Source organism: Pantherophis guttatus, chromosome 1 (assembly GCF_059756535.1).
Source record: "Pantherophis guttatus breed Tessera chromosome 1, ASM5975653v1, whole genome shotgun sequence".
NCBI classification, from domain to species: Eukaryota; Metazoa; Chordata; class Lepidosauria; order Squamata; family Colubridae; genus Pantherophis; species Pantherophis guttatus.
Genome location: NC_142063.1, coordinates 106,653,171 through 106,671,904, shown reverse-complemented (window position 1 = coordinate 106,671,904; position 18,734 = coordinate 106,653,171). Strand labels below are relative to the sequence as shown.

General features: G+C 36.3%; 1 protein-coding gene across 1 annotated transcript in view; it reads left to right on the top strand.

The window, feature by feature from the left end:
• The window catches only part of MUC2 (mucin 2, oligomeric mucus/gel-forming), a 66,087-nt gene that overhangs the window by 7,334 nt on the left and 40,019 nt on the right, over positions 1–18,734 (top strand). Inside the window, exons 7-20 of the mRNA XM_034418614.3 lie at positions 1,186–1,311; positions 2,151–2,268; positions 3,217–3,355; positions 5,999–6,109; positions 7,809–7,878; positions 8,476–8,613; positions 9,697–9,861; positions 10,837–10,931; positions 11,776–11,902; positions 12,691–12,946; positions 14,345–14,397; positions 16,289–16,389; positions 16,912–17,063; positions 17,501–17,639. Of these exons, the coding sequence (XP_034274505.2) occupies positions 1,186–1,311; positions 2,151–2,268; positions 3,217–3,355; positions 5,999–6,109; positions 7,809–7,878; positions 8,476–8,613; positions 9,697–9,861; positions 10,837–10,931; positions 11,776–11,902; positions 12,691–12,946; positions 14,345–14,397; positions 16,289–16,389; positions 16,912–17,063; positions 17,501–17,639 (1,790 nt within the window). The remainder of the gene's footprint in view (positions 1–1,185; positions 1,312–2,150; positions 2,269–3,216; positions 3,356–5,998; positions 6,110–7,808; positions 7,879–8,475; positions 8,614–9,696; positions 9,862–10,836; positions 10,932–11,775; positions 11,903–12,690; positions 12,947–14,344; positions 14,398–16,288; positions 16,390–16,911; positions 17,064–17,500; positions 17,640–18,734) is intronic.

Sequence of the window (18,734 nt, the reverse complement as noted above, 5' to 3'; positions counted from 1 at the left end):
TACAAATTTCTCAATTCTCTGTCTTTTTACTATTTTGCCATCCTTTTGTTTTGTGGTTTGATCCTCATTCATTTTCTCCACATGCTCAAACCACCTTAATGGATTTCTTTCCTACTGGTCGCTTACTTTGTATTCAACTCACAGTCATTGCTATCCTTTCATTCTTGATCCTGTCTCTTCTTGTTTTACCAGGCATGCTTAAGTCTCATTCCTACTTCATTCAATTTACTTTTATATCTTTCCTTATTCACCTAACAGACTTTCCTATAACTAAATGGGCAGAAACAGGCTCTTATACATAGCCCATTTTGCTTCTGTCATTCTTCACAGCAGACCAGATACTACCCACAACTTTTCTGCTAGAATTTCCATGTTTTATTTTGCTACTTTCCCCATCTTTAGAAAAAAGCTTGCCAAATTCATCACCTTGCCTGTGGTTTTCTTTTTGCCATTTGTGTATAACTAACAATTGTTTCCTCTATTTCTTTTTTATTTTTATTAGTTTATAATATAAAACAAAAAATACAAAAGAAAATACTAAGGGAGGGAGAAGGAAAGGAAAAAATGCAGGGCAAAGGGAAGAAAGAAAGAAAGGGTATTGTCTTCTGACTCCGTTTGGTGCAGTGGAATAACATAATATCATCAATCCACAACTATTTACTTTTATATAGTAATATAAATTAGCCATTTCTATAACAACAAACCTATCTAATTGGTCAAATCCAAAATCAAAGTTTTATTTTTTTTCCACCCCAAGCACAAAGTCCAGAAGTGGTTTCCAAGTAGAAACAAAAGTAATAGTGTGTTTTTCTTTAATCAAAGCAGACAATTTTAGCCTTCTCTGCTAACTCTATCAATTTTTGCAGCCGTTCATCCATTGTCGGAATCAAAGTGTCCTTCCATTTTTGTGCATACTGTAATCAGTTGCTTCCTCTATTTCTGTGGGAAAAACAATTACCTTGATCATTCATAACTTCATTTTCAAATCCATTATCCTCACTGCAGTCCAAGATTCACTGCAAATCATTTGGATTCACTGTCAACCTGGTATAATCGGCACACAATGGTTTAAAAGAATTTAGTTCCCCATAATGCAATTCTGTTGTGTGTTTTTCCTCATAGGTAAATGGACTTTTGTCTATTAAATACAAAGTATGTTTCCTAATCATTGCCCTATTCTTTTAGCGAGGTCATGTCCCAAAAATATGATTTACCTGGAAAGTGGTTCTCCCTGTATGGACTCCTGCTCGCACCCGGAGATCAGCAAACTATGTGAAGAGCACTATATGGATGGCTGTTTTTGCCCCAAAGGTAACCATTGCAATGTATAAAGGCTTGGGTGGGAAATCCAAACTTAAATCACTGCTCAGTTGGACGGTTGAGGCCAAGTTGACTAATCCCTTATCATAATTATTTGTGCTTATTTCAATAGTACGTGAACTATTAGTGCTCATTGCAATAGCAAGCATACCAGTAAGTAATAGTATATAGTTGATTCACTGAGATTTAACTCTGAGAAAAAATATATAAGAAAAAATGTAATTTCCCTTCAAGAAATGTTGAGGTAGCAATATTAAAAATAAATAAATAAAAATTGTCAGCATTAAGCAGAAGTGATGATCTCCCTTTGAAAGAAGCATCATTATTGCCATCTATCACAAGCTCAGAAAAGGAACAGGCAAATTTTTTTATTATAATTGAATGCCGCATTTTCTTGGAGATAATCATTCAGATGCCTGATGCTGTGGACTAGAATAAAATTAGAATAAAAAAATGAGTGGGCTTTTTGACCCACCCCTCTTTTCTCTTTGGAAACTCTTTTTTCTTTTTCATTTTTAATCCCATTATCAGGCTAATGGGAGAGTATGTTCTTGAACATGACCTGAACTGAATGTTTGCAGAAAACATCTCAAATTAGGACCTCATGAAATTAGGTTAAGAACATTACAAGATCTTGCAAAGCTTGTTCACTTCTGCCGTGAATCTATTACTCATACTCTGTACTCTTCAATGAAATGTAATTAGCTAGGAAATTGTTCTTATATTGGTAATGTGTTGTTCAACGTAGTTAATGGAATTTCGTTTTTTGCCCTTTAGTAGCAATTTTGGTTGTCATGCATTATTAATAATCTCTTCTTTCACTTTTACAGGCACAATATATGATGATATCACAGGGAATGGCTGTGTGCTAACAAGTCAATGCCACTGTAAACTTCATGGCAAAATATACAATCCTGGTCAGAAAATTGCCAATGAGTGTGAAGAGTGGTAAGAATGCCAATAGCTCATCATTTCCCTATTAACACTTTTTTTAGAGTAACCCAATCATTGTTATGTCAAAATGAGAACAGGGTTTATATCATGTCAATAATGACAGAGTGATCCTATTTAGACACTTTACATTACTCGTACAGAAAGAGCCTGAGAACAAGTGATGCTTGTTCAAATAATAATAATACTGTAACTTCCTTGCATTACCAGTGAAATCCCTCCCCTTGCTTTTAACCCAATACCTTATATTATTTTACACTGAGTAAACATGCAAAGTCAAATTAAGAAAGTTTGCATTTATGTGGTATAAAGAAAGATAAATACCTAGGATCAACAAATAACCCTAAAGAAAAGTGAATGCCTTTGTAGGAGATGACCAGGCTCAGCCCAAGGGAGGGATCAAGAGTTCCTTCATGCCCATAAGAGATCTAAGTCCTGCACACTTCGAATTCCATTGATTCTTATCTACCGCCAATTTGCTTTGATCTTAGTAATCCAGATTCTTGTAGAGAGTGTTAGCATACAATAACCTGTGTTCATTGGAACCATCTTGCTTCCTGATTTCTTACAGCTCACAGTATTGACTCTAATTTCATCTGTAACTGCAAAGTCATTAATTTAGGCTTTAATGCATGGATGTCAAACTCGCGGCCCATGGGCCAGATGCATCACACGCTGGCTAGGCCTACGCCCAGTTTAGCAAAGGAGGGAGATGTCATGGTACATCTTGTGACACCACTGTGACGACATGAGTTTGACACCCCTGCTTTAATGGCTTCTTCAGTTTATAACAAAACAAAACAAAACAAAACAAAAAGTGTGATTATTTTGTAGGGAAAATACAAACAAACATACTTCCAAACAAACCCATTCAGTGGGATATTCTAAATACACATATTTCCAGTACAAATTCTTATTTTGTATACCCCGTTTGTCAATTTGCAGCATTTGTCAATCAGGGAGATGGAGATGCGAGGAGTTATCATGTCCAGGTACCTGTGCTTTGGAGGGTGGATCCCATATAACCACTTTTGATGGGAAGAAATATACCTTCCATGGAGATTGTTATTATGTGTTGACCAAGGTATGTATGTGAAATACTGCTCTTTGGAGGTGTACCTGCTGTTTTGAACATTATAGATGTGCTTGGCTTTTTTTGTTTTTTGTTTACACTTTTTAAAATTAAGTTATAAAGTATTATGAAATACAAAGTACAAAAGTAAATAGAAGAGCATTGAGGGGGGAGGGGAAAGGGGGGAAAAGTGAGGAAAGATAGGGAAAAAAGAAAGAAAAAGAAGCATTGACTTCCGACTCTCTCTGTTACAGCAAAATAAGGCATTAACAACAGATCACAGCTTTTTGCTTTTCCATAATAGTATGAACAAGTCATTTCTATAAAGATCTTTAAATCTAATCTGTAAAATCCAAAATCAGATTTTCATTCTTTTCCACACCAAGCATGAAGTTCAGAAGTGGTTTCCATGTGGAAACAAAACTACTTATGTTCTTTTCTTTAATCAAAGTAGTCAGTTTTGCCATTTCAGCCAACTCCATCAACTTCTGCAACCATTCTTTCACAGTAGGAATTGAAATGTCCTTCCATTTTTGCGCATACAATAGTCTTGCTGCTGTCAACATATATAGTGACAAAGTTCCAATTTTTTTCTCCAGTTCTTTTTCCATTAGACCCTAAGGAAAAGTTCTGGTTTCATCTCTGTTTTCAAAATTTAATGTAAATTTTAAACCCTTCGTCCACATATTTTCCCATTGTTCAAGCATCACGTTATATCCAAAATTCCTTGCCCACTGAATCATACAATGTTTTACATGTTCATTTTCCAAATTTCAATTTCAATAACATTTTATAAATCTTAGCAATAATATGTTCATCGTTACCACATAGTGAAATTTCCAATTCATTTTTAACAAAGTCAAATCCATAGCACTTTTTATCCAATTTGAATCTTTTTTTCAGATGCTGACAAATATGTTTGTTTTGATAGCTACGGAAGAAGTGGATGAATTACATCATGTGTTATATACATCCAAAGGACCCTATAATTATTAAGCCTATTTAAATACTACTGAAAAAGTTATGTTAATTTTGAATGCTCCTTCTGTAGAAATGGCAACGCTCCCAGCCTTTTATCTCAAAAACATAGAACATCTGCAATAAAAACTTGCCATATTCTCTTTGGCTAGAAAAGAAATTTCTGATATCATCATAACAGTCACTGCAATTTTATTTTGGTTCTGAAATAACCAAGTGGTTTACTGATTTGGAATAACTGGAATAAAATACATATCAAACACGAACATTTAAAAAATTAAATCACTGCTGTAGAACAATATAAAGCAATCAGCAAAAGATATTTGGCACAACTCCAAAGGCCTCCTGGAGAAATCTATAGAATAAATAAATGAGCATTCAAAATTAACATAACTTTTTCAGTGGTATTTAAATGGGTTTAATGATTATAGGGTCCTTTGGTGTATATAGCAAATGATGTAATTCATCCACTTCTCCCATAGTTATAAAAACAAGCACATTTCATTAGGGATAGTTTTCTCTTTTTAATGGTCAAACAGATAGAGTTCTAGTCCATGCCCAATCTGCTCAATTTTGCATTCATATTTTTTGATCAAAACAAAATTAGGGTTTTAATTGTATTCAAAGATAAACATTCTAAACATATTCAAAAATAGCATGTCAGTATGTATTTTCTCTCAAAATATGCATTTCCATAGTCTATATTTTGATACATTTGGGACCAAGAACCAACTGAAACATTTAGGGAGTGTAATAGTTGATCGACAACTAATTCTAATTTGCAGAGAAGCCCAGGCAATGTGGATCAGGTCAGTTGGTCGAAAAGATAAATTTCCCCAAGCATTTCTAAGTTGTGTTATGCCCTGATTATGGTATGGATAGCCAAAGTTGAATGCATTTCCTTTCTTCTTTTGGAATTCATGCACAGACAGTCGACTTATGTATTGGGAAACTCAATATTTTTATTAATTCTGCCTGCTAGAATGTCTGCAGAACTATGACTACAGGGATATTCTATGCATTTGCAACTTTGTTCTATTTGTCACCTTCTTGTTGCACATCTGATGCTAGCTGCTTTTTTTTTTTTTGACTGGCACTGCCAAATTGTCTCAACCTTAGAGAATTCAGCACTAGACCTCACAGCCAGTCTGACATCTGCTGACTGTACTGTATAATGTAGGGCATACCTTCCAGAGTTGTATTGCTCTGATGACTGCTGCTATTTTGTTGTGGGGAGAAGTACCAACACATAGCATAAAGGACTTGCTTTCCCTTTATACCACCTTATAAATAAAAATGCAGTGAAATTTAGGACAAGGCTAAAAAGATTGCTATGAATCTGAAATGGGACACTGAGTGTGATTTGGGGTAGCTGGATCTCCAATAACAATAGATAAATATTGATGAGGGATTAGATAGATAGATAGATAGATAGATAGATAGATAGATAGATGATAAATAAATGATGAATGAATGGATGATAGTACTTTTTTAATGGATAATTTTAGTTGTCTTGGGAAACAGTTTGATATAGAATAGAACAGAACAGAACAGAACAGAACAGAACAGAACAGAACAGAATAGAATATGAATTCTTTATTGGCCAAGTGTGATTGGACACACATATAGAGGCAATGACTGACCATATTAATTGTATTTGTTCTTCCATATGTGCAGAACACTAAAAATGACACACATGTCCTTTTGGGAGAATTGGGTCCATGCACTTCTTCAGACAAGCAGACATGCCTAAAGTCAGTAGTGCTATTAATAGACCAAAAGAAGAATGTAAGTTTAATGAAAATGATGATGGTATAGTTATTATCCACTTGTTCATCCATACTACAATGCCTTTTATTTCATTGGATATCTGTTTCTCTTTGTCAGCCTTAAAAAAAATCAAATGAAGTTATATTTTTATTACTTTGAGAAATTATAATAAGTATTCACATTTATGAATATTTTGCTGTTGCCGATTATATCATGATTGTGTTTGGCTTACGTTTAATTTGCTGTTATTTACGTTGATAATATGATATGTGTATGCAATATGTACTAACATTATTATTGCCCAACAAATTTTTATATTAAATAGTAATGAGAATTATTTTCAACAATTATTTTTATTTTATTAAATTTATTAATCACTCATCTTACCACAGGGTAATTCTAGGCAGTTTACAGTATTAAAAAACAACTTTCTTCTTCATCCATTACACTTTTGTGATTTAGCTAGCATGGCTAAGTAATATATACTATTAATTCTTCAGTGAGGGATGGCAACCAAATTCATTCTACAGGTTTTGGACTATAGTGTATTTTTCAATTGGCTGTGCAGTGGATAACCACTATTGGGAGGTCATAAATGTTGGTGAGAGATAATCTAGAGCATTACAAATTCCCCTTTCTTGCCCTAGAGCAGTGGTATAGAGGTTTCAGAGGTATAGACTTCAACTCCCAGAATTCTTAGTAATGGATATTTTATCTGGGGAAATCTGGGTAGTGAAGGTGACACTTCAGGAATTTGTTATGGTTGGGAAACATTTCCCTGGAGGAAGAGTTTAAAGATTGAAAAACAATCTGGCCACCCAGGAAAAGAAATTGCACAGACCATGTTTCATCATTCCTTCACTGAAAACACAGGAGAAGAAGAAGTCATAAATATAGCTGCCAATTGTCAAAATGAAATATAGCGATCCAAATCAATTTATTTAAATGTAAGGTTTTAACTGTTTTCTTTCACCAGTTAATTGAATATGGTATAAAGAAACTGAAACAGTAATATGTGATGTTGTTTATAAAATACAGAGCTTTTGTTGTCATTCTAACACAATAAAATTTCCTTTTTACAACCCTGTAATTCCTAATTTGGGGTAGAGTTGGGGCAACTGGATGGAGCTGAATGTTTACTGGCTGGATGCCCTTCCTGACCCCTATGTGGAGTTCACAGCAGATTTTTTTTTCTTTGCACCCTAGGAGAGAAACATCTGCCTCAATCTAGAATTGAACTCTTAGCCTTCCAAGTGGCTGGAACTAGGCCAGCATGTCGCTTATATCAGTTTAATATAATAAATCTAGAAATTTGAATATAAATTGGCATACAACCGACTAAAACTATCACCTCTAAAATGTATACCATATGTATATCATTCAGACACTTTAAAAATATCCTATTTTTGCTTCAGAAACTGAATTTGCAGATATTGTCCTCCAATCAAAGAATATTTTTTGCTCGGGGTCATGTGTTCTGTTGCTCAGATCTTACAATGTTGATTAAATTATTTCTTAATTTCTCCTAATCCATTGGATTGGATCTCTATAATCTATCTGAAGAACGCTATTGTTTCATTTCTATAGTTATAAATACAGAAGAATGATTTCTCTTCAACACTTCACAGATTATTCTTATTAATTTAAGATTACGTTCTGTTTTAAGGCTCCCCACAAAGTTGTACTGACATAATAGGCTGTATTTTCTCTCACACAGGTTGTAGTTTTCAAATCAGATGGCACTATATTACTGAATGAAATTGAGATTCATTTGCCATACAGAACAGGTAAAGAAGGGAACCATTGCTTCTACATATCTCAGCATTGCCTAGATTGGTCTAGACAGCTTTCTGTTTGGGCTTTAAGAAATTTAAAAAGTTAAGAACAAAAGGATCACTGACATGTGGGATACCATCAAATGTAATGCAATAAAAGAGACATTGAAAAGGGAGGTTGAGTTGTATTTCCTGATAAATACAGTAGTTACTTATCCCTGAGAGAATTGTGCATAATAATGACTTATAATTCATGACTCTTTCATTTTTCATTGTCTTTTCCCTTCTTCTTCCCCATAAGAAATAACATCAACATACTAGTTAACTATTCTTACCAGGGGAGGGTTTCAAAACCCATCACTACTGGTTTGCTTGTGGGCGTGGGCACGCATGCGCAGAAGCGTCTGGGTGGGTGGGCGGAGCCTCCTGCCACCATTACTACCGGTTCACCCAATCTGGGGTGAACCGGTAGCAACCCACCACTGATTCTTACTCTCCTGGAGAAAGACACTTATATTGACTATTATCCCCCCCGCTTCACATTAAAGATAGAGGACAAATTGATTACATTTCACAGAGGATCACTCAACTTTATCTTTGTTTTTCCAGGTAGTTTCTCAGTTTTCCAGCCATCATCATTCTATACTATTGTGGAAACAAATTATGGGCTAAAGATGCAGATCCAGCTGTCCCCAGTGATGCAACTGTTTCTCATTATGGAGGATTTTGCCAAAGGAACTCTCCAAGGCAAGTCAAACCTTTATCTACCATTAGAGGAAATGTAAAGATTTTGAATGAATTTCTTCTATCCAACTTTTGACAGTCAAGCTATTGACTTCGTTTGAGACTCTTCCACCTTACAGTGCATATCTCAATCTTTAGGATTTTTTGTTACTAAGTATGTTGTTCAGTTTGATGTTTATCCATTTGATGTCTCTATATGTGAAAGAATCTCATAATAATGTGTTCCCATATAAAGCTAGTTTGGAGTGTTTAATAGTGCTGATTCAAAACACTAACTTGAAGAGGTCTAAAAAAATTCAATGTTAGATACATTTTTCTCTATTCCTTTACTTGTCATTCTGAGTAAAAATGGTCACCTCAGAACAGAAGTGGGTTTCAGCAGGTTCTGACCAGTTCTGGAGAACCGGTAGCGGAAATTTTGAGTAGTTCGGAGAACTGGTAGTAAATATTCTGACTGGCCCCACCCCCATCTATTCTCTGCCTCCCAAGTCCCAGCTGATTGGGAAGAAATGGGGATTTTGCAGTATCCTTCCCCTGAGTGGGGTGGCAATGGAGATTTTACAGTATCCTTCCCTTGCCACGCCCACCAAGCCATGCCACGCCCACCAAGCCACCCCGACAGAACCAGTAGTAAAAATTTTTGAAACCCACCACTGCCTCAGAAGTTAACTTTCTTGCAATTATACAATCAGGAGCATTGACATAAGTAAGAACTGATGTAAAACAAAACATTAATATTACCTAGTAATGTTCATATTGGTTTAGAATTACTGTTATGGGGAATGGAAATTTATAGAGCCATGGTGGCGCAGTGGTTAGAATACAGTATTGCAGGTTGCTCACATCCTGATGGGGTTCAATGTTGACTTAGCCTTCCATCCTTCCGAGATCAGTAAAATGAAGACCCAATCTGTTGGGGGTGATATACTGAGTAGTCTGTAAACCACTTAGAGAGGACTATAAAGGACTATGGGGTGGTATATAAGTTTAAATGCTATTGCTATTGCTATTAATGATTAGAAGAGCTTACAAAAACAATAAATTTCAATCAAGTAAAACACATTCAATTGTTGTTTTTATCAACAGGACTTTGCGGAGATTACAATGGTATAGAAAGTGATGATTTAAAAACATCAGGTGGAGTGGTTGAAGCAACAGGAGCTTCCTTTGCCAACTCCTGGAAAGCACAAACTAGCTGTAGTGATATGGAAGATAAGTTGGAACACCCTTGCTCTCTGAGTCTTGAGAATGGTAAGGAATGAGCAGCTTTTGTCAATACATTCCCAAATCCACTAACGTCAAGATAATTAATAGCCTACCTCCAAGTCTGGCCCTAATTACAAGTTGTAGTCTTGCATGCATTGCATATATCTGTGCTCACCCAAAGGCTTTCAATTGAGTATTAGCAGCAACTTTCAATCTCTCTTTTTAGAAGACTCAGAAAAAAAAAAAAAAAAAACACCAGCTGCTGAAGATAGAGAAAATTTCCATTTTGCCAATTGGTGTTATGAAAATGGATGCCAGCTTGGCTTAATGCTTGCTACAGAATATGTTTTTCTTCTGATGATGCTTTCTACTTCCAAACAAGTAAAAACTAGGGAGAGTAATTCAAGGGATGCGATGGCTCAGTGGCTAAGACACCAAGCTTGTCGATCGAAAGGTTGGCAATTCAGTGGTTTGAATCCCTAGTGCCACGAAATGGGGTGAGCTCCCATTACTTGTCCCAGCTTCTGCCAACCTAGCAGTTTGAAAGCAGGTAAAAAATGCAAATAGAAAAATAGGGACCACCTTTGGTGGGAAGGTAACAGCGTTCCGTGTGCCTCTGGTATTTAGTCATGCCAGCCACATGACCACGGAGACATCTTCAGACAGCGCTGGATCTTCAGCTTTGAACGGAGATGAGCACCATCCGCTAGAGTCGGGAATGACTAGCAAATATGTGCGAGGGGAACCTTTACCTTTACCTTTTAGGGAGATTAAATTTAGTCCTCTAATGATCTGGTAGCCAACAATATCCATTGTTTAATGCATTCCATTGCATAGAATTGCACAGTTGCTTCAATATAGGAGCTACGTATGCAATGCTTAAGATGCCTATTTTGCTTTGCTTTACTGTGGTGGTGATCAAAATAACCTGAACACTAGAATACTGCCATACACATCATATGAGAAACAGAAAAACATTAAATAGATGGTAACCAAATGTCACTGCTCTCTCTGGTATAGAAAAATATGCTGAATACTGGTGCTCTTTATTGAAAAGTACAAAAAGTCCTTTTGCAAGATGTCATTCAGTGATTGAGCCAACGGATTATTATAAGGTATGAATTTTGAGATCTTGCTGATCATTCAGTATTTTAGAATTAATTTAAATCTCCTAAAACCTGAGGCTTTCTGGGTGGTTTACCGAAAAGGTTTTTTGGGGTGGGGTTTTATTTTTTGAGAACTTGGCTTCAGGCATACTCAAATGGCAATTAATTTGTTTTTAGTGTTTATGCATCTATTTGAGCTCCAATACAGCACTGCAGCCGATTTCTAATCTTTAACCAAGGCAGTAGCTTTCCTTCAGGTGGTTTGCCCTGGGAGATGCAACACAGTCTATTTTCAGCTTTTAAAAACACATTTTTTAAAAATGGGAGTAGTACAGTCCAGTATGTGAAAAAAATGTTTGGAACTACTTTAGTAGAGCTTAGATTTTGAAAGAAAGGGAAAAGGAACAATTCATGTACACCAGACCTTCCTTATGTAAACTCTCTAGATCAGTGTTTCTCAGTCTCAGCACCTTTACGATTGGTGTACTTAATCCCCTAGGATTCTGGGAGTTGACATTTACCAATCTTAAAGCAACCAAGGTTAAGAAACATTGTTCTTGATGTGCCTTTAGTCAGGCATTTTGGGAGCTTGAGTCTGAGCTCATATGGAAGACAACAGATTGAGTGGAAAAACAGGTCATTCCTAATACACGTTTCTCACTCTGTATTATTCTTCCATCACAATTTGGACCATTCCTAATGTGGGTCTCTTATTGTGTCACTACACTTCCGTTGCAATTGTGGAATGGAATGCTGCATTCTGCCAATAGCTATTCTCAAGTGCCAGTTCTTCATCCATTGACTCCTCTTCACTAACCTGGGCTGACTGTTCCCTGATTACTATTTGTTTCAGCGTTGCAAGTATGATACCTGCAATTGTGACTCCAGTGAACAATGTTTATGCGCTGCCCTATCATCTTATGCAAGAGCCTGTGCTTTCAAAGGAGTCATGTTGTCGGGCTGGAGAAATGTGGTCTGCAGTAAGTATCTACATGGTTTTTTTCCCCTTAATCGCTTGATATCAGTATCTTTTTTTAAAACAAGTCAGCCCTGGGTTAACGATTAAGCAAAATAAGCATGTGCTTAGGGCTCCAAGGGAAGCCCACAGAATATCTTCCCCTAGCTATCATACCTTTAACTCTTCCCTTGCCATACTCAATTTTAATTTTCATCACAATCTTGCTGGTTAAGCAATGTAAGGGGCAAGGGGTACCACTGTGGGGCTGTGTAGGGCCTCAATTGGCCTTAATCCAGTCCTGAAATATGGCCTATCTAGATAAATTGCATTTGGGTGTGTGCAGAAATACTGAGATATACTATTTATAGAAACAGGGAAGTTCATGGGATCATGCCTAACACATTCAGAAGAACTTCATAAAGCTTTAGATCACAGAATCTATTTTTAATCATTCCCTGCCTTTATATGTTGGTGTGATGCTTTTATTAGTAGTCAGTTTTATCTATCATCCATCCATCCATCCATCCATCCATCCATCCATCCATCCATCCATCCATCTATCTATCTATCTATCTATCTATCTATCTATCTATCTATCTATCTATCTATCTATCTATCTATCTATCTATATTTTAATTTCTATAGCTGCCCTATTCTACCAAGTGATTCTGAGTGGTTTACAATAACGATACGATACGCTGCTTCAGAAATACTGGTAGATGGAAAAGTAGCATAAAAGAACAAAGAAGCCATATCCAATGGACCTTGGATACTTATTTATGAATGTATTATCTTCTCCCTTAAATTCAGACAAAGAAGTAACTTCTTGCCCAGCCAACCAGATTTTCCACTACAATCTAACCACATGCCAACAGTCCTGCCGTTCTCTTTCTGATGGAGATAAGTACTGCTTGAAAGGTTTCACTTCGGTCGATGGCTGTGGCTGCCCTGACAATACCTATGTGAATGAAAAAGGCATCTGCGTGTCTATGTCTGATTGCTCCTGTCATTATAAAGGCTTATATGCGCAACCTGGAGATTCTATCATGAAGGACGAGAAGCGTTGGTACGTTGTGAAGACTGATTCCTCTGTTCCAGTTTGATAAGATGGGCATTCAGCACAAGAGAACTTTAAGTGCTGAGTTACATTTGCAGATTAAACCTGGATGGAGAATTCAGCAGCGCATTTCAGGGAACTGAATTAATCATTTGGTACAATTTAGTCGGAGGTTCTTTCTCCAAATCGTCAACAGATAGAACTAATTATATAGTACATGTTGAGAATCCCTACACTTTGCAGTACTTTAGAAATCCTTCAGTAAGGATGGTCATGAAACTCATATATTGCAAGTGCAACCTTATACCCATGAAGTGTCTATTTAAAAGTATGTCCTTTATTTATGACCACAATTGAGCCCAAAATTTATGTGGCAAAGTGAGAAATTTGTTAAGTGAGTTTTGCCTCCTTTTACGACTTTTCTTGCTACTTTTGTTAAGTGAATCACTGCAGTTGTTAGATTAGTAACACAGTTAAGTGAATCTGGTTTTCCCTTTGGCTTTACTTGTCAGAAGGTCACCAAAGAAGATCACATGACTCCAGGAGACTGCAACCGTCATAAATATGAATCAGTTGTCAAGCATTCGAATGTAAATCACATGACCATGGGGATGTTGCAACGGTCATAAGTGTGAAAAACAGTCACAAGTCACTGTTTTCAGTCCCGTTGTAACTTTGAGTGGTCACTAATCAAACTGTTGTAAATCGAGGACTACCTATATAGTATTTCAATGGAGTATACTCCTAGGGAAGAGGAGATAGAATTCAAGAGTCAGAATGCTTGAATTCTTGTGATAACTTTAAAGAGTAATACCATAGGTACAGTATTAATTACGCTCTTATCCACCATTTATTTTAAATGGTTGATCCGTAAAAATGAAGGAAGGTTGCAGGAATGTTGTACATTTTTTTTAAAAAATTTGATTTATATGCCGCCCTTCTCCGGAGACTCAGGGCGGCTTACAATGCGTTAAGCAATAGCCTTCATTCTATTGTATATTTTATACAAAGTCAGCTTATTGCCCCCACAAACTGGGTCCTCATTTCACCTACCTTAGAAAGGATGGAAGGCTGAGTCAACCTTGAGCCTTGGAGAGATTCGAACCAGCAGAAATTGCAGGCAGCTGTGTTAATAACAGGGTGCATTAAACCACTGTACTATCAAGGCTCTTTTAAAACATTATCATAAACATATGAAAGTATGTGGCAGTCCTTAGCAAATCATTGACATTTCCAGTTTGGCTGCTTGTATTGTGCATCAATGGTATACCATTTAGGGATTCAAGAAATCACTGTAATAAAATACACTTCCATTAAACGTATATAAATTGCAATTCATTTGCAAAATTCTTATTGCTACTGTTTTATCATTTTATTTATTTTGCTATTATTTTCTGCTATTTTTAGTGTTTGCAGAAATGGAAGATTTCATTGTGTAACACTGGATATACACCACCCCAGTAAGTATCAACCTTCATATTTTAATAATACATACATTTTTATAATTTGAGCTATGTGTTGAATGAAAATTTCCTTTTGACATGGCTTTACCATAAAGCCACTCCCTCCTAAGTTTATTAGCTTTTCATTGTTGTTGTTGTTGTTGTTGTTGTTCTTGTTATTACTAACTTTATTCATTAAACATAAAACTCAGTCAACCGAACATTAAAAAATGCATCACAAATACCACTGACTGGTGCTAATGGTTGATACGGGTTGCTGTCAGCATCCTACTGGTAGGTATCAACCAAGTACCTTCTTAAGATGTACAATATTCCAAGTAGCGCAGTTTTTTGCAGTTCCACTGGTGTGATTGCAGGAAGCTGCAATTTGTTGATGTATCTTATAAAATTCTTGGACATGGTACCAAGTGCCCCAATGACAATGGGTATCATGTTACATGTTTCAATAACAATAACAACAACAACAACAACAACAACAACAACAACAACAATAATAATAATAATAATAATAATAATAATAATAATAATAATAATAATAATAATAATAATAATAATAATAATAATAATAATAATTTGATTCGCAATCTGGGACTGGAAAAAACTTAACAGTTCAAGTTAACGAAGAACCTAAGAGCTGTTAAGGTAACATTAAGTATATAGGCAGTTCCGAGTATGGTTGTTGTTGTTGTTGTTGTTGTTGTTGTTGTTGTTCTTATTGTTCTTATTATATATTCACAACCATGTGAAATCACAGCTTCCAGTTCTTTAGCTGATGTTGGCCTTCATACACATTGAGTTCTTCCCAAGAACTAGGATGCTGTAATGTATTGGGGTGATATATGTACGAATCCAAGCAATATGGCCTTTTGTAATTGACAGAAGGAAAATATTATCAATGCACAGTGTTTTTAGGTGCCATCCAAGATATTTTGGTATGGCACCCAAGGTGTTGATAACCACTAGAAACACAACAACTGATTTATGCCATAATCTTTCAATTTTAAATGTCAGATCTAATACTTTGTGATCTTCTCCAATATCTTGTCTTCTATTCTACTACACTCTGGTATTGCCACATCAATTATTCGCACTTTCTTCTTTTCAACCACAGTTATATCTGATGTGTTAGGAGCCAAGACTTTATTGATTTGTATTAGTATTATAATAAATATTTCCATCTGTAAGTCTCGAACACAATTTCTTTACAGGGACATAGAGTATTTCCAAATTAATTGAATAAGCTGCTCTCAGAATGATTTGTCTACTGTCTGTTCTGACAACACCCAAATTATCTAACCAGACTATAGCTTTCCCTATAAAGGAGAAAAAAAATTCCTGCGAGTCCTGCACTGCCATTCTAATGTCCCAAATTGGAATCAGGCTCATACAATAGCGATAGCACTTAGACTTACTGTATATACCGCTTCATAGTGCTTTACAGCCTTCTCTAAGCGGTTTATAGAGTCAGCCTATTGCCACTCCAACAATCTGGGTACTCATTTTACCGACCTCAGGAAGATGGAAAGCTGAGTCAAGCTTGAGCTGGTGGGAATTGAACTGCCAAACTACTGGAAGTTGGCAGTCAGCAGAATTAGCCTGCAGTACTGGATTCTAACCACTGCACCACCACGGCTCTACAATCCATGGTGTTGGTTTGATTTTATGGACTAATTTGTTCAGGCATTGCAGGGCAATTCCATCTTAAAGTGATACAAGAATTTTGACAAGAGCATTTTCTATGTATATGGTATTCAATTTGCAGTTTGACATATTTTTAAAGGCACAAACCATTCCAGATTCCTTAGGTTTTTTTGAGTTTTCATTTGTCTGTTACTATGGAACTAAATTCAAGAGATTTCTTTTTCAATATGCTTTATTTACTTTTCAGATTGTTCATCCAATAAGTCATATTTTGATTGCAACAACATTGACTCTTGGTCTTCCCAAACGCCAATACGACTTAGCTGTCAAACGCTGGGTACTGATCATGTATGTCTTTCTTCTTTTCTGGCTTTTTTTTACACCTGTATTCCAAAAGTGATGTAATTTTGATAGCGATGTATAGTGTGAAGCTATTATCTTTAATGAACTCCACTAAAGGAATACTGAAATGAACCAAGCTTCTGCTTAAAGTAGCATTCTGTTTGTTAACATTTTGATACAAGAAGTAAAGTCACTGGCCATTTCATATTTAAAAGCAAGAGCCCTACCAAACATATATAGAATTCTTCAATTTTTGGGAGAGGGGATAAATATGCCCATGTAGAAATGAGAAAGCAATTTCTTTCTAATCATATTTCAAATATTTGAAAGATTCTGAGACATAACTCCATATCTAACTTTAGCCCATACTGATTCCATGTTGGTGGTGCACTTTAAATAGTGCATTTGTGTGTGATTTGTCTTTCCAAAACTATATGAACAAAAGTAAGGCATGTGAATTTTAATTGCCTGGATCATATTAAGGGTGCTATTAAATAGTCATGTGGGTATTATCCTTGTTTCCTATAGTTCCAAACTGAATGTATCTCAGGATGTGTTTGCCCTGAGGGCTTGATTGATGATGGCCGAGGCGGGTGTGTAAAAGAAGATGACTGCCCATGTATTCATAACCAGGTGTTTTATCCCAATGGAGAAACAATAAACGTTGGCTGCAACACATGGTAGGATATGCTATGTAGCAGTGGTGGGATTCAAATTTTTTAATACCGGTTCTGTGGGCGTGGCATGGCTTGGTGGGTGTGGCTTGGTGACGTGTCAGGGGAAGGTTACTGCAAAATCCCCATTTCCTCCCAATCAGCTGGGACTCGGGAGGCAGAGAATAGATGGGGGCGGGGCCAGTCAGAGGTGGCATTTACCGGTTCTCTGAACTATTCAAAATTTCCGCTACCGGTTCTCCAGAACTGGTCAGAATCTGTTGAATACCACCTCTGCTATGTATAAAGTAGAAACAGAAGATGATAGCCATTTCTTATTTTACATAATTAATATTTTGCTCTGTACCTTTAAAGCATTACACAGAGAGATAGCTTTGGTCTTACTATCTCTCTTCCTTCCTCCCTCCCTCCCTCTCTCTCTCTCTCTCTTTTATACTCTCTAGTACATGCCAAAAAGGAAGCTGGAAATGCACCAACTTAGTGTGTTACGGGACATGTACCATTTATGGCAGTGGCCATGTCATGACCTTTGATGAAAAATTCTATGACTTTGTTGGTCACTGTGAATACGTGGCTTCTCAGGTAATATTCAGTTACTAGTATCAAGTTTTGCAGTAACCCAAATTATACAGTGTTTGCAGTGACTGTCAATTTTATTCCATGAATATCCATCAGAATTTCATTCCATGGAATCTTCTTACCCAACAGGCAACTAAGTAATTGCATTAAGATGATTTTTTTTTTTTTGCACATAATTATTTTACCAAACTTCAAAAAATCTGGCTTGAATTGAACTCCATGATATTGAATTAAAATATTAACAACTTAACAACTCTTTGGATGCTTTCTGAAATTTATTTCACTCAGTGTTGATGATATCTTTATTGGTAACAGCCACTCTCGCTCAATACACTTTCAAGCGAAAAAAACCTTTGCCAATCTTCCCTTTTAAAACAAGAATTCCTAATGGGTAAGATATGCTGGCCTAGTTTGTCTATGTCCTACCAAATTTTGATCCTAACAGGATAACTTATTTAAGATAGTGTCCATTTGACTTCCTGATAGGGATGTCTTTACATTTAAGTGAAACTAAATTGCAACTAAAACAATTTGACTCAAATTTTACCATCTATTACAATCTATTACAATCTTACAATCTATTCTGTTGTTTCAACTGAATCACAAAATATTTTGGAGATCTGGAACTGTAGTGTTGGTGTTTTAAAAGCTGGGGGAGTTCCTTTGCAATGACTCTTTGGGGTTTGTATTTTGCAATCTTCATATTTATTCATTTTATCTTATTTATTTATTTATTAGTCCAATTCATATGCCGCCCTTCTCTGGAGACTCAGGGTAGCTTACAATGCATTATAGCAATAGCCTGCATACTTTTTTGTATATACCTGCTAATTAGGGCTTTGCCCCCCCCCCCACAAGCGGTGTTGTTCTATACAAAGTTGGCTTATTGCCCCCACAATCCGGGTCCTCAATTTACCTACCTCGAAAGGATGGAAGGCTGAGTCAACCTTGAGCCTGGTGAGATTCAAACTTGCACTAATTGCAGGCAGCTGGCAGCTAAATGCTAGCACTTTAACAGCACTTTAGTCCGCTGCACCACCGAGGCTCTTCTGACCATTTCAAATATTTTGCCAACAATATTTTGGGTTACAATTCTTT